Source organism: Falco biarmicus, chromosome 7 (genome assembly GCF_023638135.1).
Source record: "Falco biarmicus isolate bFalBia1 chromosome 7, bFalBia1.pri, whole genome shotgun sequence".
NCBI classification, from domain to species: Eukaryota; Metazoa; Chordata; class Aves; order Falconiformes; family Falconidae; genus Falco; species Falco biarmicus.
The window spans coordinates 36,398,030-36,425,751 of NC_079294.1; the positions used below are offsets into that span (position 1 = coordinate 36,398,030).

Genomic DNA, 27,722 nt, shown 5'->3' on the forward strand with positions numbered 1-27,722 from the left:
CCGGGCCGGGCCGGGCCCCACCGACGGCCGCCGCCGCTTGGCAGCGTCGGAGGCGGGAACCCGCCGCGCGCCCCGCCTACGAGGTGACGCTACGAGAACTGCGGTTCACGTGACACGGGCGGCCAATGGGGCGGCAGCGGTTGCATGACGTCGGGGTGGGGGGAGGGCTGAGGCCGTTGCCGCGGACGGGAGAGCGGCAGTTGGGGGCGGGCGCAGCGCCGAGCGGGGCCGCCGGGGGTTGCGCCTCCGCGGCGCGGCCATGCCGAATAAAAACAAGAAGGAGAAAGTGAGTCGGTGGGGTGGGTGCGGGGGGGTCGGGCCCCGCGGGGAGGCTGTGGGGTGCGGGCCCTGCGGGGAGGAGGGGCTTGGGGTAGAGCGCGGGGGGCGGCAGCGGCGAGCGGAGCACGGGGGTGGCGGAGCGCTCCCCGCCGCTGGTGAGAGCTGGGCGAGAGGCAGTTCCCTCCCCTTGTTGCTGCGTGCCGGCCCCCCGCCTTCCCCCGGGAGCGGGGCGCTGGGGAAGGGGCAGCTCCCGGTGTGGCCTAGTCCGGGGGTGCCGTGGGGGCGGGGGGCGGTCCTGGTATCGTCTCGCCGAGCCTCGGGGGCCGCCCTGCCGAAGCGGCGACGCGGAGCCCGCGGCGGGCGGGCACGGAGTTGCGGGCAGCCGGTGGGGGGAGGCCGCGGTTTCGGGGTGCGGGGGTGTGCTGGTGGGAGGGGATGGGGCGCGTTGCCTCAGCCGTGCCTGGCGGGAGGGTGAGGGGTGTGTGGGGGGGTGTCTTACTCTGGGGGCGGCTCGGGGGGCGTGTTTTTTATGGCGGCAGGGCTGGGGGGTGCTAGCCCCCGCAGCTGCCTGCCCTGTCCCCGTCCCGGGACGGTCCACCGTTGCGTGGCAGCGGCTGCCTTGGGATTTGTGCCTGGGGGATCGCCACAGGCGCTGGGGGAGCGCTCGTCGCCACCCCAAACCTTTTCACCCCCTTTTCCCCGCAGCGGGGGAGGATTCCGCTCTGGCCCCGCTTTGCGTCAGTTTTTCCCGGCGCTGCCGGGAGCGGTTTACCTGGCAGCCGCGCGGGGGGCTTGCACAAGTGGCAGTCGCAGAAAACTTCTGAATTCAACAGCAAGTTACCTGGGGTGGCTTTGTGTTGTGTGACAGGCCGTTAGCCCTGTGACTGGAAGTCAGGAACGGTGAGGTATACGGTCTGCCTCGTCCGGACCTTTTTTTTTATTATTTTTTTTAGCAACTTCTTGTCTTGTCAACATCGTTTTAAAAAATGAGATGTAGGGAGGTTGGGTGTTGTGGTCTGTGAGGGATTGTTTGTTTTAACTTTTCCTCAATATCCTTGCTACCTTTGATACTAAAACACTGAGACTTTTCTGAGAATATCGAATTGTAACATGCAATGAGTGAAGGCTACAATAACTGGGAGGGAGAAATTTGAGTTGCGTGCCTGAGTCTAATACTAGATCTTTTAGCCCTTAGAACAGAAAAAATAATGAAGTGTAGAATAGGTGCTGCACTGATCCTAGTTTCAGACCTAAAACAAATGTAAATATTCCTGAAGCTAAAAACCAGAGACAGTAAGGGTGAGTTCTTAGACATGGTTCAGATCACTTGCATTCTTTGTCCGCTGCCAGCTTACCTACATGAAAACTTATCTTTATGTGCTTTATGGGTGAATTTTGATGCATAAATAAAATTCTAGAAACTTTCTGCAGATAAAAACAGTTTAAAACAGTGTTGTAGAGACTGTTAGTTCGGTATTAAGATCTTCCAATAAAACAGTATCGGTTTTTTGTATCATCAAATTTAATATTCTTAGCGTCTGAAAACCCCTAATTTCTTGACATGAAAAATCTATCTAGATGTCCTTTTCAAAATAACTGAGACTGCGAACTTTTTTTTTAAGGAACCTGCAAAATCAGTCAAGAGTGGGAAAAGTGGCAAAGATGGGCAAGATAACCAAGAGCATGAGGTAAATATTACTAAAATATGCAGCCTTTTCCAGGCAAATCTGTCATCACATCTGAAGAGTGATTTTAAGTGTTTCTAGGTTGTTAAAATTTTGACATGACAGGTGGCTTTGCGGGAAAGTGGTTGTGGAACTACTGCCCTGCTATTTGACAAAAAGTGGTTTTAAGACTGAAGAGAAAATGCTTGCTACAGCCTTAAATACTCATCTGTTTCCTTTTTGGTTATAAGGCATACATTGATCTTATTTTCTAGTCTTGTTGTGAGGGATTTTGGGGCTTGTCTTTTAGTTGCTCATTGCAGTTCTCGTCATTCTTTGTAATTGCCAGAGCTCTCCTCTCTCAAACTGTTGATGCTTGTATGTCAGTTAAGCGTTGGTAGCCTGTTATACTGTCAGGAGACCTTAGGCTTAATCAAAGGCCGCCAGTTGTTTTGCTGGCTGATTTCTTTTTACAGGTATACAATGGAGTGTTCCATTTTTGAGTGATTAATCTGTTGTTGATGCTGGTTTTTGTTTTTTTCCTTTTACATTACTCTCTGTTTTGCCCACCAGCAAGGTGCACTGACTTGAAAGGAGTTGATTAAACCATTAATCACTCCACTTCCCACATTAATTCAGAAACTCAATTAATAATTTGCTTCATTTGGGAAACCACTGTTTAGGTGGATTGTAAAATTTCCTTTAAAGTTTTCATACCAGTCTGAGTGTAAAATGCTGCACTGAAAAGCTTAGTATTTCAGTCTTGGTAATGAAAGATAATGTTTGAGAACAAAATAGTCACCCAGCTTTACCATTTTCCTTCCCTGAAATGACTGTTGGGGGCAGGTGGGTGGGAATATTTAGCGTAGTCTTTCTGATGCACTTCAGTGAGTTCTCATTTATTTGTTTTGCAGAAAGATGTACACTCTCTCAGAAATTAGTAAGTTTATTAAACTACCTGTAGAAGTATTTTGGCAAATTCAGATAAGAGTGCGATTTGAGTTTTGGTGGAGGGAACCTAGCTACTAGGAAAGCTCATAGAAAGAAAGAAATGTATCAGTGTAGGTGTTTATAATGGTGTAAATAGATGTACTTTATTGTGATACATCCTGTCTTTACAGTAATCGCTGTGATGCTAAACAGAGTATTACTACTCGGCTATAATTTTATTTCCTGTGCAATTGCAAGGCTCGTCACTATCAGCATCTTTGCTGTACGTTTATTGACTGCTTATTTTCTCAGGCTTCTGAATGACTAGTTGCTGAGGCCAGAACTGATTTTCTTATTCCTCCTCAGTACTTCAGGATAGAGTGTAAAGCCCCTGTAGTTAATTAGTGGAGAGCTTAAATCTTAACTGAAAATGTGTATGCAGTTTTGTTATCTCTTTCTGTGTTTGCTGAGCTAGCCTTTTTTTTGAACTTAAAATGTGAGCGATGAATCTCAGTAGGAGAACATGTTGTAGTGTTTGTGCATTTCTCTTTTTCGATTGTCCTTCCAGGTAGAATTTCCAATGAAAAGTACAGTTTACTTATCAGTGATACTTAAATCATATGTGAGTAGGGACAGAATGGGGAAGGGATTGGAAATGTGACTGGTACATATATGCCTGCCATTCCCAGTGGGCATTATTTAGTCTCCATACAATTTTGAGCACCTCGGTGCTTGACTCATTAACTTAATTAATTGAGTAATTGCACACAAATAGTAGTGTAGGCTTGCATTTTAGTGTGGCTGGCTGTAATCATGATGTATGTTAGCTGGTGCTTATGTGAGCAGAAAGGCTATTTCTTAAATAGTGAAGATCAGTAAGTGTAGAATAATTCTGGAACACACTGTTAATATGTTTTTAGGATATTTTTTTCCTTTGAAGGTTTTCCTCATCTTTCCTTGTACATGTATGTTAACATGGCTTTTTTAAAAAAATCTTCTACACTATGAGTAGATTTGGAAATATGCTGGTTCTTTTCTTTTTTTTTCCCCTCAAAATGCATGTAATGCATATGCATTTAATGCAAATGGCAGCTTGTAAAGACTAGAAGGTGTCTGCTATTCAAAGAACAGGGACAACACAAGCAGCATCATCCCACAAATACTTTATTTATAGACACTTTTATAGCACTTAACTAAATTCATGATACCTTGGACTTCTATAGATAAAGTACAACAGATCTTAATATTTACAAAAATGAACAAGTGTTTTCCTGTCTTGTAGTCAGGGAAATGAGATTTCAGTTAAGTGAAGCTGTACAGCAAGTTTGAAAAGGGATTGAATGATTTTCAGTATGCAGAGTCAGGACGCCTGTGCTGAAAGGGGGTGAAAATGACTTAAGCTGATGCCTGTCTCTGTTTGAAAATTGCAGGAGTAGCCTATAAGCATGTACAGAATTACTAAATAGTATCTGCAGTACACAGATGACCTAGTGAAGTAAATGTATCATAATTCAAATATCAAAGAATCCCATTGTAGTTGTGTTTGAAAGCAAGCTCCATTGTGCCTGTTTTCCTGTCTCCAGCATTCCCACCAAGCAGATGTTTAAGGGGAAGAATACAAGATGATAATTGTTACCTGTGCCTTGGTTACTTGATACTATACCAAAAGAACTGTGCAATGTATGAAGCAACAAGGACCTCTTATTTGCTGCATGGTCAGTAGCTGATAATCAAGAAGAGGGATTCAGAAACAGTAGATGTATGGTCTTCCATCCTGGTATGCTTTTTTTTTTTTAAACCAGTGTGTAGCTTAGAAGGTTGCTTTGCTGAAGTGTTGTCTAAAATTGTTTTTGTATTATTAATTATTTGACTTTTTTATACTGTAATGTTTAGATTTTTTTCCCCAAGCCCTGCTTAATCTCTAGGTGAGAGGACTTCAATTACTTTCATTGTCCTCTGTTTCAATGTTCTGATAGAGGTACCAGAAGTGCACATATGTATGAGGTGAAGACACCTTGTCATTCTGAACCCTAATGCAATTATTCCAGTTTCCAGTTGCATGTATTTTTTGCTTCCTAAACAACTAAGAGCTAATATGATTAATATTAGATAGTTCCCATCTAACTTTAGTTTGTAACCTGTTAGTAAGCATTAACGCATTGGACTAAATAGTTGCCAGAACAGTTGAATCTATTCCTTTAAGTATAACCTCCTACTTAACTAATTAGTCCAGGATTCTAGTGTCTTCAGTTTGTGAACGAAGGCTTATCTATTGTGTGTTGTCCTTCCTCTGTGTAGGAGTAGTATCTTTACTCTGGTAAAATACTTGGGGGTGGTGGGGGTCGATGATTACTGGTGCCCAAAACCTTTACACATAACAAAATAAGATGTCCAGGTGTGGGGATTGCCTATGCCAACACTTGGAAACTTGGGGACATACTCCCTGTGACCTGGCTTTGGTAATTTTGCAGAAGTTACTTGCCTCCTCACAGATAAGCTTTGTTATAGGGTTCTGTTTTGTCACAGAGGTCTGGAGGTCTCGTTTGGAATTAAGGCAGTAGTAACACGGTCAGTCTAATTTCTTTAGAAAGAGGTAGCTTGGTAACAGTTAATGATTGTTGAGAAACATTACCTTTATCTCTAGCAAAAACCTAACACTTCTAAAAATTAAAGTACAGTATTTTAACAGTAGTTTTCAAGTCAGTCACAGGGAAGGAAGTTAAAATTCTAACCCTATATACTCTCATTTCTGTATGTTTTCCCTGTGGGGAAGGTATGTGCTAAAACTTCTACTTTTCACCGGTCTCTGAAATGGTCTAGGAGCCCTTGGACAATTAATTCACTGTTGTGGTTCACCTGGGGGTTGGAAGGGTCAGAAGTAGCTGCCTTCATGCGACGGAGTAGTTGTTGGTGACTGGAAGTGATAGCATCCTCTAGGTCTAGCTGGACTGGTTTAAGAAGGCATGAAACTTCTAAATCTAAATTCTATTCATTTTGAATCTAGATGCTGAGTAGTCTGTAGACGGGAAAGAATACTTCTGTTATTTAAGAAAGTAATGGCTTCGTGAGTTTCAACAAATAAGAACAGAAATCATAACTCTTTCTTCAAGTTGTTCTGCCATGCAGAATAGCAAATGAAAGACTAATGTGGGTTGACGAGTGTGTGTGTTTTTGTCTGTTATCTCACTGTTTCCATGTGATGCCCTGGTTGATTCTTTCTACTTTAAAGGTGTGGGCTTTTTAATGCAGACAAATAAAAATGTAACAAAATGCAAACTGCATTAGCCAGTTTTCTTGCTGTGCAAGAAACTGCTTGATTTATTGGTAGCATGTGTTGCTAAGTTGGACTAGAATCACTGTTGAAACCAATTTTTTTAAAAATCTTAAGATTTGTTAAGCCCTGACCCATGCTTCTGTCCTGCAGCCATCGCTTTTCAGTAGGTTTATTAAACACTGGTAAGAGCTTCCAGTGCAGCAATTTTGTCAGGCTTTGTTTGCTTTTAACTTCTGTAATTTCCTATTTCCAGTTTTTATTGACATCTTGCCTTTTTGTTTTAGGGAATTGGAATTTCCTTCTGCATCCAAAGCAAATATACCTTAACACTGAATAGGGAAAGAGGTTACCTTAACACTGCTTTTCTTCCCTGCTTTGTGAAGCCTTTTTTATTTCAAAGTTGATTTCTTAAGCTGTTCAGCATAGTGTTGATATTTTTTTGGGCATGGTAATGAAGTTACAGAAATCTCTTTAATAGATTCTTTTAAATGCTTCAGCAAAAGTAGGGATTTTCATCTCTGTGGAAGAACCTTGAGAGTTGGCTATCCAGTTTTCTGTGATCACCTTTCCAGTATTAGTTAGCACATTAGGCTCAGTATTCTCATTACTACTTCGATTCCTGGTTACATATGCACGTATGACCAACATGCTCCTCAAAAATCATAAATTAAATTGGTAGTATAAGTGATGTTGATGGATTTGTGTGGGTTTCCTTTAAGAGATCATATGTAGAAGTATCCTAATGTTAAAACTAGGCATAGACAAAATCGAGTATTTTTTGTGTTAACAGGCTCCTGTAATCAGTAGCAAGTTATTTAGAAAGTTGACTCCATATTTTCTATGTACTGTTACTTATTTTTCTCATGTTCCCTTTTTGCGTCTTTTTTAAAATCACAATGCTGTTTAAGGTGCTATACCAAGTTATTGGTAACTCTGCAAAACAAATGTACCTGATCTGGTTTTGAAGGTGGTGTGTGGAGGCTGTTACACAGTGTCTAGCTTGTGACTAGATTTTTCAGCTTCACCATATTTAAAGTTATACTCAAAAGGCTTAGCACAGGTAAGTATTACTTGGACAACTCCTTAGGGACTATAGCAGAGGAGGGGAGAACACCTTTCCAAAAGTTCCGGGGTTGTTTTCCCCAGCTTGTTCACATGCATTAGGATTAGAACTGCCCCTAAATTATTTCTGGAAAAACCTTCTTGCTACAGAACATTCTTACAGTCAGCTGAGATTATCCTGTTTTAATTGTTTAGCATGCTAATTTGTACCTGCATGTGATTCAGTGTATATGTGTTTATTGTCACTTGTATAAAGCAGCTGCCATTTAAGCTCTTCTTTTCCGTTATTATTGTTTGACAGGCAATCTCTTTCACTCGGTGGCACAGCATTTTTTAATGCATTGAGTTCAGCATCTTTGAGGTTATAAGATTCTTTTGTGTTTGTTGTTCTTCATAGAAGCAGATGTCTTTTACAAAGTTATGTTTTAGCATAGCTCAGATTTCTCTCTTAATTGACACCTCAAGTTAGGTATTAATTTATTTATAAAACAGTGTTTTAAGGGTTTTGGTAGTACTCCCTACCATACTGTCAGTTTGTTGCCAGTTATATAGCCATCGAGATCAGGAATGGCTGATATCCTGCAATAAAGCATCCCCAAACTCCCAAGTTTTCAGTGGGCCAGACCAATAAGCCATGTTTGTCTGGTGTATACGGTGCAAAACAAACCTAGCTGTACCCCAGCTGTTTCTTCAGTATGTGTTCAGTAATATGTTCCAGCTAGACTGACAGCTGGAGTAGCCAGTCTTTTTCATGAGTCACCCCCATGCATTAGATAAAATTGGTTTGGAAATAGGTGGGTTTTCATTTGGAAGAAGAGATACTAGTGTTATGAAAGAGGTTTGAAATCTTGAACTACTAGTCCTCTCAAGTTTGAATTGCAGAAGGGCTATAAATGGATAGTGCTGGACCTTGTGTTTTCTGAGGCTTTCTAGGGCTACTAGTTTGGGATTTTACTTACAGCATTAGCGAAGCAGGACTTTAAACCAAAACTATATATAAAATCAGAATGGATTTTCTCTTGTATCAGCTGTGTAAATAGTCTGTGGGCTTTGGTTTTGGGTTTTTTGTTTGTCATTAAACCGGTGTACCAACTTTTCTAAAAAATATAATTGAAAAACTAATTTTTGTTCATGGCTTCCAATTTTCATTTTCTTTCCTAGAAAGATTTTTTAATGGGTTGACAGAACCACCAGAAAATGCTTAAGTGTAGCAAGTGAATATACCCTTAGTACTAAGTAGGGTGCTCTTTGCTGACTAGAAAGATGTACTGTGTGTTACTCGTAAAGCAGCTATGCAGAGTTGCTTTTTTTGCTTTTAACTTCTGTAACTTATTTCCAATTTTTGACATCTTGCCTGTCTTTGTTTTTGGGGAATTAGAATTTCTTTCTGCATCTGAAGCAAATATACCTTAATACGGAATAGTGAAAGATGTTACTTTAACAGTGCTTGTTATGTAATTTTAATATTATGCCTTTAAAGCTAATAGAATTGCTTAAAGAAGTCTACCAAACACTGCTATATACAAGTATTTTGCTACCTAAAAGGAGATGCTTCTGAAAACAGGATCCTGTGCCCTCCTAGCTCTTACAGGAGGCTGACAACTACTGGTATAACACGTGTGAGGACTTTGGTTTGTCAGTTTTTTTCGGTACTTGCTATCATCTGCTTCTAATCATGCTTTTAAATTCTGAATCCTTTTAGAATGGAAATGCAGCAATGAAAGCAAAGGCTGTTCTAATCCAAAGGAGCAAAGTGGCCCACAAAAATTGGTGTCAGCAGATGGGAAAGGATGTCTTCAGTTTACATCCTTTGTTTCAAATTGTTTCTCTTAAGTGTTTTGGGTTTTTTTTGTAAGAGTTATGCCTACAGCTCCTTAAACTTTGAGAGGACTCAGGTGTTCATTAATGTGTGTGTAATACAGAATTAATATAGTTATCCCATAGAGAATACAAACAGAAAAACTAGGTAGCTGTTGAATCCCACCCATATGTTTGCAGACTTTACAAACATTAAATCTTGGGGGCAGGGTTCCCCTCAATTTCATTTGAAGCTAGAATAAATTTGTAGTTCTACAGGTGGGTTGGTAGGCTTTGCTTTTTTTTTTTCCTGGATTCCCTGCACCTCAACAGGCTTTGGGGTACAACTTTAAAAAATAAAATAAAAAAAAAGGAAAAAATCTTGCCCTGTTCTTGAATATACTTCTTAAAAGACGGCTACCAAGTGTTACCATTTGCTACACCTTTATAGTGCCTATAATTTAACATGGTTCCTCATCACTGCTCAGTTTAGCAGTCTAAAGTATTGAAAAGTAAACTTTCTAGTGGCATGTAAAATAAAAGCATAATAAGAGCCAAAGATGAAATGATTTGGTATAGCACTAAAGAAGTGGTCAAGGTTGTTATATGACTGAAATGCCTCGGAACCTTGTCATGGTCTGTAACTGTCTCATATAGCATCTAATACAAATACCAAATCGGTGGGCAGGGGATGAAGCAAAAAAAGTTCAATATGAGTATGTGAAGTGAGAAACTATTAGGAGTGGATCAGGGAGCACAAGAATACAAACATCATTGGTAGAGCTACATGTACAGTAGCCTTAGCTTCTCGTAGCTTTATATAATTAAAATGTACAGTAGAGTGGGGCTTAAAGCAAATGAGTTTGTATGTGTTTTCCTTCAAATGTGGGAACCTTATATATATATGTGTGTGTGTGTATATATAGGGTGTGTAGAAGATTGAGAAGTAAAAAGATGCACAAAAGTAGTTTTTGTTGGGTTTTTTTTTTTTAAAGTAAAAGGGTGGTTCAGGTTGATCAGAGAGAAATTGCAAAGGAAAATAAAGAACTGAAGTAATTTAAGCCAGGCCATCATTTATTCAGATTCTCTGTCTCTGTATTTATATAAATGTCTTGAAATAATACTTAGAACATTACCTCATTTTAGTCATACTTCATTAGCTAACTGATGGTTGCAGGTAACAAAACAAAGTACCAGGTGCTCACTGATGGTGTTCCAGCAAATGCAAAACATGATGCACTTATGAAAACACTTATGGTCTGAGCCTGGGGACCCTGTCTCCTTTGCCAGTACTCTACAGCCTCAGGCTGCAGATCTGATATGTCACTGAGAGGAATCAAATGTCTATTTGTTCCTGGAGTATAAGTTTTACAAGGAGCAAATGGAAACGAAGCCTTATGCTGCTGATATTTAACTATAAATGTAAAATTACAGTGCAAGAATATCAAGGATGCAGTAAACTGAGTCGAGACATCTTTGGCAATTGTCAGGGTTGGTTTGATGTGTTGCAAGTCAAGTGTGTTGCACAAAGCTGTGATGATACAATTCTTTAGAAGATAAAATTTGAGCCCTGTGTGTAAGCAGCTAACAGGAAATACAGGCAATGCTTTGTGCTGTGAAAAATAAAAGCCAGCAAGAAAGGTGGGAGAGCTTCTAGCAAGGTGTAGATCAGTCTTCTAAAATGGTCTATGACTGTGTACCTTGCCATGGGCACCCCTCCACAGTGAAGAGGGACAGATGACCTTTGCTGCTCATAGGGAACTTTCCAGTCACTGATGCAATTCAACAAACTGTGTTTTCTCTGACAAAACACAAATGGAACTCCGTAGTCAGACATCAAGAATAGCCAGCAGTAGCATTGATGTATGTAAATGCAAAACCACAGTTGCTAAACAAGTACTGCAACACAAATCAGTGAGTGCTAATTACAGCATGCTAAAACATATAAACGTTGTCTTCACCACCCTATCAAAAAGTTAATCTTTTTATCATTATAACAACATGGATCCTCAAAGCTTTAGGATGCAGCTCTTGCTGTCTTAGCAAATAAAAACATCGTAAGTTATGTTGAGACTACCACTGGACTATCCAACTGTACCTCAACCACTGAGACAATCTAATGATAATAAACATATCTGCTAGAAAGGCAGCTGCAAAGATAATTCTACCAGACCAATCAGGGTATAACTCTGGCAAATGATTTTGCTGAGGAGAAACAATAGAAATCTAAACTGCAGTCTGTGAGAAACCAACCAAAACTTTCAGCACCATAAGCTGCATCTCCAGAGACTCCTCCATATGTTTTCTGTCCAGACAAGATTGTGGTGGTGAAACTAGTGAACAATAAAGGCACAGCAGCAAGAATCTGCAACAGAGTAAAAACCTCAGAAAGTTTGCCATCCAAAATGGTACCCAGCAAGCATGTTGCTTCCCTGCTTTTTTTAACTCAGTTGTTTATGGATCGATGCCCCTTTTTACATGTTCAGATGATTAAGAATCCATATATAGTTTACACAGAGTCTGCAGATTGAAAATACTGGCATTAAAGATCGTAGCTAGTTGTTCCATAGCAACTATGTACCGGCGATTGGTCACTACTTGCATGAGCTAGAACTACTGCAGACTGTCTGGATAGCTCTGTTGGGCCATATTTTTAATACCATAATAAGAGTTTATCCTGATGATGTCCTGTTGGAAGGCATGTTGGACTGGTGGTGTTAACAACACAGTGTTGAAATGAGCTGACAAGTATTGCTCTCCTGGTAGCATGCTCTCTTGAACACTGCCTTGGTCCCAAGCTGCTAATCTAACACTACCAGCCCACCATCTGCAGGTATGCTGTGGATATATTTACCACATTGATGGCTACTGGGACACATGCCAGGTATGATCTGTCCCAGTTCCCACCCCCAAAACAGTAAATTAAGATCTGCAAAGGAGAGAACTGTGTGGCAGAGTTCAAGATTCCTGGAGTGTTCAGAGATTTTCATGCTACTTTGAAGTTCCTGCAGAGGGAAAAAACCTGCATGGAAGGCTCTTAACTGTTCTCCACCCATCTGGACTCCTTGATCTTTGATTTCAGTTCTCAAGAGATTAAATTAAGTTCAACTTCTCAGCCTAATTACATTGATTATGTATTAGGCCTCAACCTCTTAGCCAAATTATTTTGATTACATACTGGGCCCTCATATGGTTTTGAAAAAGAAGTTGTAAATGGCCCTTTCATGTTTTTTCGTGTTCTTTGTTCAGTTTCAGTAAGTTATTTCAGTTTCATTGTAAGTATATTTTAGATACAGTCCAGAATGCTTTCGTAGCCCGTTCTGAGGCTGCCTTGGCAAGAAATGAGCTCTTCTGAGTGCTATAGATCAGATCTGTTTAGCTTCATGAAAAATATGTCTGTGGATGCTACTTACTGTACCAAAAGGAAATGAAAGGATTAATTCTTCATTAATATAAGCATTCTTCCTCTTTTCTCAGATTCAGACTAATTATTCTCATAAAAAGTGTTCTGTGCTTTTCACTCTGTATACCTGCATTTCACAGGGAGTGTTAATCATATGTTAATTGGTACAAGTTTCACCTATCGAGATTTTGTAGTCTAGAATTTTTATCAAGGTTCTGGCTGGAGTGTGGCTTGCTGCTGCCATCCTGGGGTGGTGTACACACCGATATAAACTTGAATTCAGTGGTGATACTCAGTAGAGGGAAGAAAATAGCAGATTAGTGTGAGACTCATCTGTGTCAGGGAACACCACATGGGTGCTGCTTGGCACTGTGTTTTCTTCAGGCAGAGGATCTCTCTGCTTTGTGCTTAGGAGATGGTCTGATTTTTGTCACTAGTAAGACACCCAGGGTTTTTAAGTCTTGAATGACAGATGCATCCAGGTGCTTTTGTTGTCATCTTCAAATCCTCACCCTGCTCTGACCAGTTTATCTTATAAAGCAGTATGAAAACTTGCAGCATTGTTACAGGCTTGGCTTGGCTCTAGATTTTGTGGAGCAAAGGCTTTGTGTGCTTTGCTCTAATTCAGTTATTAGGGAGTATGCCTTAAAAGGTGAGGTCAGACAGAGTTCTTCTGGTTGCCAATTCTTGGTCAAGGAAGCTTGAATGCCAGTTTTTTGAGGGACTGTCAGAAAGGGAAGAACAGGGTGGACGCTCCTTCCAGATCCCAGTGTTCTCTCTGTCTTATGTCTTAGATGGCTGGCTGAAAGTAAAAGTTACGTAGGCTGATGACGGTCAGTTTAATTGGCTGTAACTGTGGATGTGTTTGGTCTACTCCTATCTTTCCCTTGTCACAAACTTAGTGTTGTGCTCAGATTGATACTTGCCTGTGTACGAGTCAGGGGGATGAAGGATCCAACTTTGCTCAAAACAGTGATGTTAAGACAAGGAATGCTCCATATCCTGCTTGATGTAGGAGGACTCGAGGGGAGAAGGGATGCAAGGATTATGTGTCTTGAACTGTCATGACTAGCAAGAAACTTCCTTCTTTCTTCCCTGTTTTTCTTGAATTAATTTTAAGCTTATTCAAGGAAAATAAGCTATATTTTTTCAATTGTTAAAAGCAGAAGCTAAAGTTGGAATCACACGGTTCCCAATAGTCTTAGATGTTCATAAAAGTATGTAAAGCTCTAGCTTTTAAAAATCAAATTGATCAAAAATACTGAGTGTTGTGCTTTAATTATGATCTGAAGAAATACATTCCAATTTGACATTTTTTCAGAGTAATTTGTATGCATTTTTAGGGGTTTATCAGCACTTTTGGAATTGAATATACCTGAGTATATAAACATTTGGGTAGGACAAAACTGTTTTCCAGAACAATGGGAAGGATAGATATTCCCATTTTAGTTGTAGGAGGAGAATTGATAAATTGTATCTGTAGTTTGATTGTTCTGGTGTCAGATAAGTTGAATTGTTCACCGATGTAGCAGAACGTCCATCAGTTATTCTCAGGAGTTGTAGTTTCTGACAATGTTTGATTTGTCACTCGGAAGAAGCAGCCAAGCTTGGCTCTTTGATCTGAATTAATGAGCACTGTACCTTCATACAAAGTTAAATCTGTTAACTTGAAGTCTTTAGCAAATGAATACATGGAATTGTTAGACTGTATTTTTCTTTTTAGAGGGGTGGTTAAAATTGCTGAGCTGTGTGGTTCAAGTTGACTTAACTCATTTTCTCCAGGTGCCCTTCTATCCAGTGGCTGGTTGTCTGCGAGCTCTGGAGGCCAGTTCTCTTGTGGTAGCATCATAGTGCCACTTGCAGAGGTCATTGGGTACAGCTGTCTAGCACAGCATTCAGATAATAATGAACTGGAAACTGTTTTGGCAGCTTTCAGGTATGTGCTGCCTGAGTGACTGGAGCATGACTGAAAAGCAGGGATGATAATGGTTGATGGTAGAAAGGAGGAGGAAATACATTGGATAAATTGGCTGGTGATTCAGTGCTAGAATTGCACTGGAGTCATTGCTGCTGGATGGGAGGTTGCCATAGCAACAAAAAATGCTTGCTTTCAACATTTCTAATTAGAAATGTGACCCATCCTCTTAAATAACCACTTTTGGCTAATTTTAGAATTTATCTGCGATTTAGAATACTTGGCTCCCTGAGGTCTGTGTTACCTTAGGATACTGTAGTGTGCGCATGTGTGCAGGCACATGTGAGCACTTGTTAATTCGAAACTGAGAATTTGTTTGGGAATAGAGGAAACAGGAAAGCAGTTTTTCCTGTTCCAAGTAATGAACAAAAAACAGGTGGCAGTGGAAGATAGCCAGTTCAGAAAAACACCATTAGGCTGAAGCTCAGTATTTAAAGTACAGAATCTTGTGCAGTAATAGTGTTTGTAATGATCTTAATTAGCTTTTATTGTTTAATGCATAGTAAGTCATTGCTTCCTAATTTTTAGTGCTGTTTTCTTTCTGCTTAGTCCATTCATATTTTTATTTTGAAAATTGTTTGCTTGTTTTTTAACTCAAATTAATGGATAGTGTTTACCTTGCAGATAACTGTATTTCAGCAAAAAGATTGTTAAGCATTTAGTGTTTGGGATTAAAAAGTGAAATAGTCTGAAAAATGCAATGTAATAGTTATTACTTGTACATAAATGCTTTTAATTTGCCTGATGTATGCTATTTTTACTGAAACAAGTTCTAGACTATTTTGGTAACTTAAGACTTCCAGTGTTCAGTGTGTTTTCTCTCCTTCTATAAGGCTGTAAGGGATTTTGCTATTGTAATATTTAATTTATAACATGGTCATGTTAAATGTCTTTAATGAAAATTAAATGTTGCTTTCAGTCATACCTTTGATGTATTATACACACAGTACTTAATATAACACAATTGTTAATCTGTTCTTGAACCATATAAATTTTTCTCCTAGTTATGTTACTAGAACATAATTTGAGTAAAATTACTGTCTTAGACTCTAGAAGTAGATAAATTTATGTACGGTAACATCTCTGTGTGCTGAATGTGTATACTCCCAGACCATGCAGAAATTGTTGATGAATAAGCTATTCTGGAAACTTTTTTGGAACATGGGGAAAAGTGGTTTCTGTTATTTTAGCCATATCCCTATGAAAATGCCATTGATATTATTTCATGCAGGAATGAACACCGCTTTCATATCTGCTGTAATTAACAAAATTCTAACTAAATCCATTCAAACTGCCAAAGTAGCAGCATTGCCACTTGATTTCCTTTGTGAATCCCATTCCCTTCTTTTTCCTATTTGTTATCAAGTGGGCGCTTTCAAATTGGAGACTATAGTCTTTCTTGAAAAAGAAAAGTGCCAAGTTGTATTTTCAGATTTGTGTTCTTTAGTGTAAAATAGTTTGCAAATTTGAAAGGCTTCTACAGCAAATTAAGGTCCTGTAAAATGAATTGCAGTACTTGCAGTAAGATTTCCTGCTCAGCTGTTCCTGTATTTTTAGTGTAGGTCACTCCTAGATGTTTTATCGTTCTCATAAAGAATGTAGTGAAATTATTCATATTTAAAAAGTTAACCATTGCCTACTTTAAACCTGCTTTTCCTACTTCAAAAAAGGAATGAGAAAGGCAGCATCACAAGTTCTGACAGGCTTCTGTTAATGATGCATTTTACTCAGCTTGAGAGCAGAGAGCACTGTCAAGTATAGTCTGGGAAATAACAGCAACTGGAAACCTATAGGTGGGAACTGTTTGTCTGGTTTTGTGTTACAAAGTTTATGTACAGTGCCAATCAAATAAGGATTATTGCAGTAAAAGCAACTTGCTCTGAGTAGGCAGTGCACTGCGACAAGTCTTGATGGTGCACAGATCTTTTTGATGCACGGTGCAATTGCTCGCCTCCCTCTGACCGATGCCCAGCCAGCCCCTGTGCAGGGATCAGTGGGCCCTGGCCGATTCCTTCCAGTTTAGATACGGAGCATGAAGGTTTATGGTGTGGAATACTCCTTTGGCTAGTTCAGGTCAGCTGCCCCCTCCCAATTTCTTGTGCCCCTCCATCCCTTCTCACTGGCAAGGCCTGAGAAACTGAGAAGTCTTTGACTTAGTATAAACATTACCTAGCAACAACTAAATGAAGAAAATTAACTCTATCCCAGCTGGATCAGATGATGTTTTAGAAGCTGCTGAAGCTACTACAGTAATAAGACTTGCTTCTTTAACTTTGTATCGAAGCCTGAATGCCCTAGCTAAGCTCAGGGCTCCAGCAGTGAGGCACAGTACAAATAGGTCGTGAAAGGTTTATCCTTTGTAAATAGACAAGGTTGGTGATCCCTTTGAAGCTGAAGTTAGACAGCCCAGATACCTTGGAGACCTACACTTCTCAGGAAAAAGGTGAGAGTAGCTAAGGAACTACATTATTTCAAAACTTCTTTTCATTTGGCTGGTAACTTCAAATAAATGGGCTAGTGCATGTAACAGGGTGATCTATTCCCATCTATGAGGGCTGTCGTACAGCAATAAACACGGGAAAGATGGAACAGAAGAATAGATAACTATGCATTCAGAGGATGACTAATAGAGTAATTTGTTTAAAAGCTTATTTTGCTTCATTTCTGTAACAAAAATAATTTCTTAGAAGATTTTCTAAGTTAAGCTGCAATTAACTGCTGTAATTTCTTTTTAAACAGGTATCAAACAAAAAATCAAATAGCACTCCTCCTCCAGCACAACTATCTAAAATAAAAGTACCAGCACCACAGACAGTACTGAAGAAGGAAAAGCGGCAGAGTTCTTCAAAGTTTAATGTTAGCAATAACAGGGAGCTTCAAAAACTGCCAGCTTTAAAAGGTATGTCTTTCTAAATCAGAATGCTCTTGGGGGGATCATGGGCATGAGACAGAGAAACATCTTAACTATCATACTACTTGCATCTGTACAGCATGCATTATATATCAAGTATACACGTGTGCAAACTTGCGCATACTTGCATGCTTGAACACACTGGATTTTTATTATTTCTTTTCTTTCAGTCCCTATATATGGACTTGCAGTGTGTTGCCTTCTTGGCCATCAGTATAAGAAATATCTATGTCTCTTCAGCCCAGATTTTTTTTATGTGAAAGTATGTTCACTCATCTCACATAAAAGCAGAATATTTGGGCACTCTATGCAAAATATTAGTCATCTGTCCTCAGTGCAGCATGCTCAGACTGTATTTTGTTTGTACTAAAATCGCTTGGCATTCTGAGAAGACATGGTCTGTTGCTATTTACTGGTCTTGTTTTCCTGAGCATGGGTCAAGCGGAGTGGCATCTTTTTAGTGAATATGAATATTTCCTTTGTCAATTTTAAGGCTTTGATCTTTTAGAATTGTATTTACAGCCAACTGTGATGAAAAGATGATAATATATGTGTGTTCTCTTACTAACACAGCTTTTATCATCTTTATTTTAGCTACTGTCTGTTGTGTAATACATACTTGTGTAAGTGTGCTTATGGTAGCTTGTAGTAGTGTTAGGGTAGAATTTACCATGTGTGGTCAGATGTACTGATCAGTTGCTGATTAGTTGCTTATGAGTAACTGATTTGCTCTGAAGGTTTATTTAAAAAAAAAAGCTGTTTTGAAGTGTGATGCATACTGCTTTCTAATGTTCAAAGGTGGCAGTGAAAGCCTAACAGGTTGCTGAAATATCGAGTAGTATTGCTGTAGGCAATGTGAAAATGTCAAGGAATAAGACTTTTTTTCCTCTAGTCAGTGTTTTCTTGATATACTGCATCAGTATTTTTTGAAAATAAAAAACTGAGCTTCTCAGCCAATTTTAACTATACTGCTTTTCATACAAGTCAAATTAGACTGCAATGTTCTTCTCTTCAGAGGTACCATTTAAGAAAATATTGTCTATCATGTTCGTATAGAAGTCTATATACAAGGTGCTGCTTAAAGTTTAGTGTATTTCAATCTTTTTTACTAAATTTGGAACTAAGACTATGTAGCACCACAGATTACTCATAAATATGTCCTATCTTTTAAACTGACATAGTAGGTTCATGCACAAGCTGTCACGTCCAGGGTCTGACATAAGCAAATGACACTGAATTAAAGTAGTGATTATTCTTTTTTATAAAGTCATGCATACAGCATCATTTAACCCTTTGTTTAAAGACTCCGCTACAAAGAAAAACATTTGTTACTTGGTTTAGAACCTTTGCTTTGTCCTGTTTTAAATACTGTGTTTCTGGTAGTGCCTGGGATTGTCAGCTCAGGGAGACTAGAACTGAGCATGCAGTTAAAAGCAGAGTGAATGGTGAGCTGGAAATGACAAAAATTCTTGCAGGTGGGACAAGGGGAAAGTAATCAGTCTTACAGTGGATTCTCTTTCCACCTTGGCTCCATTTCAGTTTGAACTAGTAGGCCAGTGAAGGGCAGGAGAGAGCCTGCTTGGACTTGGCAGGGTGTGTGTGTGTGGTGGTGTGGTATACAAAAAAAAAAAAAAGGTTGAGTCTTAAAAACTGTATAAGCTATGTTCTGAGTGCATTTTAGCATTTTTGATGGAACACACCTAGATGTGCAGAAATGGTAGAAGTATTGTGCGTATGCATTATACTTGCTTTTCAGTCTGTGGTCACACCCCCACTCTCAAGTGAAACAAAAGAAAAGATCTTGAGCTTATCTCTGGTGGATGTCTGATGGTGTACCTGTGTCCCCAGGCTGTCGAGGACCAAACTTTGTTATGAAACACTAGTGCAATTGCTGATTTAGTGATGAGTAGTAATTACTGTCTTCATGAATAAAGCTATGTCCAGTCTCATGGATTATAGCAGGTGTCTGTATAATTGCTGTGCTCACTCCACAAGCTCAGTCATGATTTAATTCCTACTTATTAGGGTTGATGAGAATGCTATTGGCCAGTACTCCTAATGTGTACGTAGATATGTGACTTGATATGTGTTCAGTGGGTCAAGTGAAGCTGGGAAACTTAATTTTTTGACAGGTTTAAGTGTGTTTTGTAATGTCTGTGTCTGGACAGGAGTTAAATGGACTGGCAGGCTATAATTTAAAGGACTGAGTTTAAGGCAGCTTTAGCTTCCATGAAGAGATGGGAAGAATGTAGTACTCTTTCAGGTTAGCTGTGTTTAATCCGCTCTCAAACTCAAACCAGTTACTTGTAACAGGTGGCTGTATTTCTGTGGCTACAGTACCTGGGAAACCTTTCTACTATCTGTAGTAGACCAAGAGATGTGCATTTTCTTCATAAATGTTGGATTGACTACTGCATACTGTGATACTTTTACCTGAGATTGTATTTTAAGCAGAGCATGTAGAATGGGGTTGTTCTTGCATACTTTAAGGTCTGTGAGAGCTTGTAACTGGTAAACTCTAAATGGCCTGCAGTATTGTGGAGATAACCACCTTCCTTCTGTGCCATGGGGCTGGAGCTGAGGTCAGTGGATCACTTGAAATAGTGGGAAGGGAAAGGAGGAGCTGCCAAAGTGCGTTTTCATCAAGGCTTCTTATTTAGGAAATACTTTTTGGTCTTCAAGCATGTTGTGAACTTTCTCTTGGGCGTTGCACAGAAATGCTGACAATAGGCTTCTGGAAATACCAGCCTATTTGCCCTGGTGACTGGTATTAGTGTGGTATGATTTATATTCATTGGAGCAGTTTGATTAGCATTGTACACCCTTAGTTTATTTGGGAAATGGAGAAGCAGGATAGCTCAGAACTCAAAAAAAAAAAAAAAAAAAGAATGAGTTAAGAGGCTCTAAGCATAGAGGTGAACATCGAAAAGAAGTCTCTGATATAATTGGCTTGTGGAGCACTGAGATCTATGTATTAGTAAAGCTGCAAACCAGCAAAGCTCTCTGCAGCGCAGTGCGGTGCAGCCTGATACAGTTTGGGTACAATAGGTAGCTTGTCTGCCCACAGATAACCCAGAAGTATCTCTGGAGAAGCACCTTCAGAACTGTGTCAAACATTTTGAAAAGATCTTGCCTATTTTCACAGAAAAAAAAAATTCTATGCCAACAAACTTGTGTTGTGTTAATTTCTGCTTATCCAGTTCTCCCTGTTAGTTAACACTTGCAGTACAGTACTTCAGTTACAGAAAGCTGATGGTTTTTTCCTTCCCAGTTGTTTATTGGGAAAAAATTACTTATTTGCCTTAAAGTATGTTTTGCTCTATTATGATTTGAAAACTTGCAGATTAATGCTTTGGTTATCTATATCAAATATAAATGACAAAGGGTTTTTCAGCCTTCAGAAACATATGAATTTCTTCATTCTTCCTTTCTGAAGAAAACAGTTTGTAATGTTGAGATGTCTTGAAATTATTTACAAATTTAAGAATGTGTTCTGTTTGAAAGTGTCCGATATGAATATTTATTAAACTGTACAAAAAGTATTGTATCCAAGCTTATATGTACCTGACCATTGACACACTGAAGTATTTTGTGTCTATACAACCACCCCCTTCCACTTAATGCAGGAAGCTTGAATTCCTTGTAACGTTATAGATAGATTTTTTTCATGGTTAATCAGCGAATTAATTCCACAGTGTCAATGATTTAGTTGTGTGCTGATATTTATTTCTGGTGATGCTAATGGGTGATCTTTAGTTCTTGAGTCTAGGTTACTTCTATGAACTTCTGACACCCAAATACATTACATACTGGAAAAAGCTCTAGAGCCTGAATGTGATATATATGTGCTACTCATCTAGTCGCATTTGTTCAGTTTTGAGAGGAAACTTTTGAGAGTGTAATGATATGTTATGAATTGCATGCTTGTTGCTTGTGTGCTTGACAGCTGCAGTAATACATTTTTCACTTCGGTTTCTATGGAGTTAGTATACAAAGACTGTCATACAGATCGAATTTCTAAAATTTGAAACAAAAAAAATCACTTGGGTTTAATGCTGAGGGAAAGGAAGGATATATATATATTCTCTTACTATTTTGGGGGTATTTGCATTTATTTCTGTATCTAGCTGCGTTTTTTTACCCTTCTCTTACATGCATATTAAAAAAACTTGACAACACAAACATTTGTAAATTCGATAAGCTTAGCTTGCTATCTAAACCTTTAGGAGATCAGACTTGATGTTTTCTGAATTTTGCCTGCAATGTTTAAGTTATTTTTAATTAAAAAATAAAACTCTGGTTTTCTTCTCTGATTTTACTGAGACTATAGTTGTCCCTTACCATGTGAGAATAGTGGGTGTCAGCATCTTCAGAATAAGGTTGCTACAGTGATGGACTTGCTGAGTAATTGACCAAGATCAAAAAGAAAAAAAGAAACAAAAAAAATAGAACAGCCAGCAGTGTGGCATTTCATAACTGGTTAACTAGTAACCCAAACATTAATGTGTTTTGCTTCTATTCAGGACTATTAATACAGAAAAGTGAAAGAGGCTTACTGATTCAAAGATGTGCATGTTATTAAAAATGAGAATTTATATTACTAAGAATTTATCATTTTAGTAATACTTCCATTACAGGTTGATGGTTTGTTTTTTTCCTATGGTACAATCTTGCTAAGTATGTATTTCTAAGATGCTCCCTTGTCCATTCTGTACACTTAGTTTATATGCTACAAGGGATTTTTAAGAGTACAAACAGGTGAGTGTACTTGGATTTGTACACAATATTTTGCAAAGATAATGCAGATTTCGGTAAACTGTGTAAACATGCAGCATTTGGAGAAAACAGTTGCAGAAGATGGTGAGATTTTTAAGGATGTGGTCTGAATCCCTCCAGTATGTAAGAATGTTGCACTGAGAATTCTTTACAATATGCAGATGCTCTGACTGGGATAAAAGGTGTTGTGCACTGGCAAATATAATTGTCACAAATATTACTTTAACCTGCAAGTAATACTCATTAAAAGATAACTTTCTCTGTCAATCGGAGAATAACAAATTTGAAAAAATAAAAAGTCAGTTCTCCTTAATATTCTGAAGTGTTGCAAAATTTCCCAATGAACATTAGTCATGCATATGTAAATTTGAGCATGATTCAAAAATATGCCTTTTGGCAGCATTTCTGTATGATTTTTAAAGCTGGATAGAGTCCTTTTTATAGTCTTAAAGAGGATTCCTATCATGACAAGTGTCATGGTTTTGTTCATGGATTTGGGAATGGGTTTTGGGGTTGGTTTTTTTTTTTTTTAGATAAAAGTGAACATTGTTTTATATAATCTTAAAGTGGTGATTGAAATTCAGCTTTTATTTTCAGGTATGGTTTCAAATTTATTTACAGAGTTACTGTTTACCTCTTGGAGTTGGACTTTTGATCTTGAAAATGCGGATACAATCTTCTTCCAAAGTTACGTATCAAGATAGGAAGAAATGAGCTACATTGACAGATCTGGATATACAAACTCTTAATGCTGAGAAGCGTAGGATATGGAATACAGTGCTGTTTTCTTAATGTAGAATAACTGCATGTGATATCATTAAACGGATTCTGGTATTTAGTTGTTGGAGATCTTGCTGTGCATGTTGATCAGTCCTGGTTTTGACCTTCTGGTAGAGATGTCTGTTTCTGACATAGCATGATTTCAACATTAAAAATACTATCAGTCATATCTATTTAAAAAAAAAAAGTCGGGGGGGGGAAGGAATAATGAACACGGCAAGGCATAAGGGTGCTGTTTTTCTGAGCACATTTCATGCAGACCGCATGGTTTCTTATTTCTTGTCTCTTTTTTTGGTTTGTTTCCCCACACACACCCCCAAGCAGAGACTTTAGAGCTATGCCAAATTCTGAGTCTGTTCTGTGCAAGAGAACGTCAGGGTAGTGTCTCAACTTGTCTGTCTGTGATACAGGACTCTGATAGGAAGGCAAGCGTTATTAAAGCTTTCCTAATGTTTTTAAGTCATAAATGGCTGTCTAGGAGATAGCTCTGTTTTTGTAGTCTGTACAATGTTAAAGTCTGATGAATCAAGATTGCAGAAGAGGTGATTCTTTAAGATTCTGATGCTTAAACAACTGAACCAAATTTTCATTGATAAAACTGTTGTAACCATGAGGAAGGAAGAGAAAGTGAGAATTTCTCAAGAGATCAGAAATGTATGGTGGTTGTGTGTTTCAGCTGTAGAGTACAGATAAGTAAGCAAAATTGGTATAAAGACAAATTAAGAGGCAATCAAGTATTGTTCTCTGTGCTGCAGAGAAATTTAGCAATCTATACTGTTAAATTTCCACAAATTCATTATTAGGGTAAGGTCAAACTTAAGCAGAGTTACCTGTTCATTTAAAACTAGTGTCTGTTTTCATGATCCAAAAGGCACTGACTGGATATATGCAATATAATTGAATTTATGAGAATCATAGCAATAATGGACTATGGGGTTTTGAGGAGCACTTTTCTTAGGAGCTGTTGAGACTGGAGGTCTCAATACTTAATGTCACTTTCATCACAGAAACCTACTGGTGCCAGTTGCAAATTAGGTAGAGAACAAAGGTGTGGTACTTTGGCCTTTCCAGTTGAATGATGCTTCTTGTGTGTGTGCCTGGCAATTAAGGAGTTTTGTCCAGCTGCAAGGTGGTAGCACCACTGTTTAGCTACAAGTATTTTATGCAAAGTAAGATGGCAGATTAAACAAGATAATGCTAATAGAAAAGATAATTTGCCCTAATACGTAATGCATTTAAAAGGCAAAGCAAATTCATTCTCCTGCAAAACAGCAAGGAATACAGTTTTGTGAAACAGATGATGCTCTTCTCCCTTGTACACACACTAGATTAGCACTCAGCATACTGAGTTAGTTCATCGTTCTGGTCCTCGCTGTGTTCATGCCTTTGTATTATTTTTGGCAGCTCAATATTGTATTGAATTTATTGAAACAAAAAGTCCATAATGGAAAATACTGCAGAAGCTCACTCTTTCCTCTGTCAGGGTGGGTATGGTTAGGTGTCAGTGATTATATGTATTGTATCATGTGAAAGAACTGTAGAGACTTCTTGTCATGTTAATTTAGTAACTTTGTCTTTGAACTTCTGTCTTAAAAACATGACCATAGTGTTGCATAAACAAACTTTCCTGGGTTTTTTGTATTTATTTTTCTTCTAAATGCTTAGAAGAATTACTAAAATGTGTGGTAAGCATATACATTTCTTAAAGCACAAACTGACAATTGATTGGTGTTCATACAGGAAAATATGATCTATCAAATGAGTAAATATTTCATTATTTAATGATTATGAAATCATTAATTTAAAAAATATTTAGCAATTATCCAGTCTGAATTACTACATTACAGTTTAAAGATTAAGAAACATGATAGTAAGTGTGTAACTACCAAAAAAAGATTATAGAGGAGAATACATTGCTTGAGTGTGTGATTTTTTTTTTTGTTGTTGTTGTTGTTTTGCAGGTTTTTGTTAGCTAGCTTTACATGAAATCATAGGCTTGGATTAATGAGCTATTTTTCATTTCAACTGCCCTATCAAACACCTACTCATTAGTCAGCAGCTGAAAGTGTTAGAAGAATGCTCTACATCTGTCACTGGCAGCATTTCCTACCAAACTTGTTTCTACTGAAGCTTGGATAGAATCCATAAAAATAGGATTCAAAATGTAGTATTGTCTTTTTTTCTAGATTCTAACCTGTCTCTGAATTCAGAGTTTAGATCTCTCTTGAAACGTCTTTTATTATGCCCTTATTTACAAAAAGAACATTTTGTTCCATTGCACAGGTCTTCATTATAATCAGACCCAGACATTTTTGCTGCTACGCTGAACTTTTCCCTTCGTAAGACCTCTACTGATCAAACATTGAATGCAATATTTATACATGTAAATATAAGTCAGTGTTTGCTGGATAACTAGCATGCTCTCAAGGTTTCACTCAAACATAATGTTTTTAAGCTTTGTTTATTGAAAATGGCATGTGTGATCTACCTAATAAGGCTGCAGAAAGGAGTGAGTTTGTTGGCATATGTGTTAGCTTTTATACTGCACTTGATTAAAATAGTGTGCCAATACCTGAAATGAGGTTCTGCAGTCTGGCCTGGGAAATAAGTTTTTGTACTAGATGCAGTTCTTAAAATATATGGCTTTCTGAACTCAACAGACATCTACTGATTTCCCTCCCCATCCCCCACTTACAAAACCTTTTGGGTGTACAATATTGGCTGAAGGAAAACTTGGCACTGTTGTCTGTGTGCTACAGTGACCATGCAAACATTAGGAAATTCAGATACAGACTGTGGTGGGTTGAACTTGGCTGGATGTCAGGTACCCACCCAGCTGCTCTATCACTGCTTTCCTCAGCAGAACAGTGAGGGGAGAAAGTAAAATGAAAAAACCCACTTGTGGGTCGAGATAAAGGTAGTTTGATAAAGCAATATCAAAGGTTGCATGCACGGAAGCAATGGAAAACAAAAGATGTTATTCTCTACTTCCTGTTAGCAGGCCAGTTCCTGGGAAGCAGGGCTTCAGTATGTGTAGCGGTTGCTCTGGAATACAAACATCATTAATAACAAATGTCCCCTGCCCCTTCCTCCCCCTTTCTCTTGGCTTTTATAGCTTAGCAGATGTCATATGGTATGGAATATCCCTTTGGTCACTTAAGGTCAGCTGTCCAGGCTATGTCCACCATGAAGGGGTTTTGTTTGGGCAGGACCAGGACAGTTAGCAGATCCTCTGGTATTAACTAGCCAAGTGGCTTCTGCTAAATTACTATCCCAGTGCTTCCATGCCCCATTGCCTAACGCTCTCAACATAGTCTTTAACAGTTTGTTACACCTCTCAATCTTTCCAGGGGGTTGTGGGTGATGGGGAATGTGATACATTCATTCAATGCCATGTTTCATTGCTGAGGAGTTTATAAGATTATTTCTGATGAGTCCCATTGTCCGACTCAATTAGATCTGGGGTACCATGTTGCCACAAAATTTGTCTTTCAAGGCTTAAGATGTGTTCCAGGCAGTGGCGTGGCTTACAGGGTATGTTTGTAGCCACCCAATAGCTGCTTCCACCATGGTGAGTATATAGCACTTGCCTTGGCGTGTTCGTGGCAGTGGTCCAATATAGTCAATTTGCCAGGCCTCACCGTATCAAAAAACCAGCCACCGCCCTCTGTTCCAGGGAGATTCCACTTGTGTGGCTGGCTTGATTGCAGCACATTTCACATTCATGAGTGACCCGTGTGATGGTGTTCATGGTCAGGTCCACCCTTTGATCATGAACACATCTGTATGTAGCATCTCTCCCTAGAAGTCCCAATGTTTTGTGGGCCTGTCAAGCTACAAATAGCTGTTTGTTTTAATGTTCTTCAGTGGCACAGCTTTTGGGCATATGAGCATCTACATGATATATCTTTAGAGCCGCGTCTTTTACCTGGGCAGGGATTTCTTGCCACAGTGCATCAGCCCAGATGGGTTTACCCCTGCACTGCCAGTTGGTGGTCTGCCATTATTGTAGCCATCCTCATAGGGCATTAACCAGGGGTCAGTACAGAGATGGAGTACTAGCCACTTTTCTCATCCAGCAATCTCTAGGCCAAGTTGGATGGCTTCCACTTCTGCAAACTGACTTGACTCCTCTTCTCCTTCAGTGGCCTCAGTGACTTGTCATGTGGGACTGTACAGAGCACCTTTCCACTTCCAATGGTTTCCTACCCCATGACAGGATCCATCAGTAAACAAAGTATAATGCCTTTCATTGTCTGATAACTCATTATATGGTGGTGCCTCTTGGGCTTCAGCCACCCCCTCAGGCAATGCTCCAAAATCTCTGCTTTCTGACCAGTCCATGATCTCTTCCAAGATTCCTGGGCAGCTGGATTTCCCCAGTCAAGCTTGTTGAATGATAATGCCACCCACTTACTCCATGTAACGCTGGTTGCGTGATGTGTAGAGGGGATGTTTCCTTTGAACATCCAGTGTAACACAGGCAATCGTGGTGCCAAAAGGAGCTGTGCTTCTGTACCAACAACTTCTGAAGTGGCTCCAACCCCCTCATATGCTGCTAGTATCTCTTTTTTTGGTTGGGGTGTAGTGGGCTTCTGATCCTCAGTACCCCCAGCTCCAAACCCTAATGTCAACCTCAGGTTTCTCCTGATGTTTTCTGCCAGAGGCTCCAGGTAAGACCATGCTCCCCAGATGCAGTGTAGAGTACATTTTGCACAGCTGGTCCTGTCACCTGGGAGGTGATTTCAGTTCTACATCTGGGAGAGTGTTCGTTACTGCCTTGTGTCTCTACAGCCACTATGCTGACAGCCTTCTTGGGTGACCCCTTCTTTAACAGCTGTCTTCCCTCTCAGTTCTCCTAAGTGGGCTTC

At 39.3% G+C, this 27,722-nt stretch overlaps 1 protein-coding gene across 2 annotated transcripts in view; it reads left to right on the forward strand.

Annotated features, from left to right (window-relative positions):
- Positions 1 to 154: 154 nt before the first annotated feature.
- Positions 155 to 27,722, forward strand: part of PPP2R5C (protein phosphatase 2 regulatory subunit B'gamma) — an 88,709-nt gene continuing 61,141 nt past the window's right edge. Inside the window, exons 1-3 of one of the 2 annotated variants that reach the window (XM_056345479.1) lie at positions 155 to 286; positions 1,902 to 1,967; positions 17,124 to 17,283. In XM_056345479.1, the coding sequence (XP_056201454.1) occupies positions 260 to 286; positions 1,902 to 1,967; positions 17,124 to 17,283 (253 nt within the window). In that variant the 5' untranslated portion in view covers positions 155 to 259. Of the gene's footprint in view, positions 287 to 1,901; positions 1,968 to 17,123; positions 17,284 to 27,722 lie in introns of those variants that run through there. The other variant, XM_056345481.1, reaches the window with a different exon arrangement.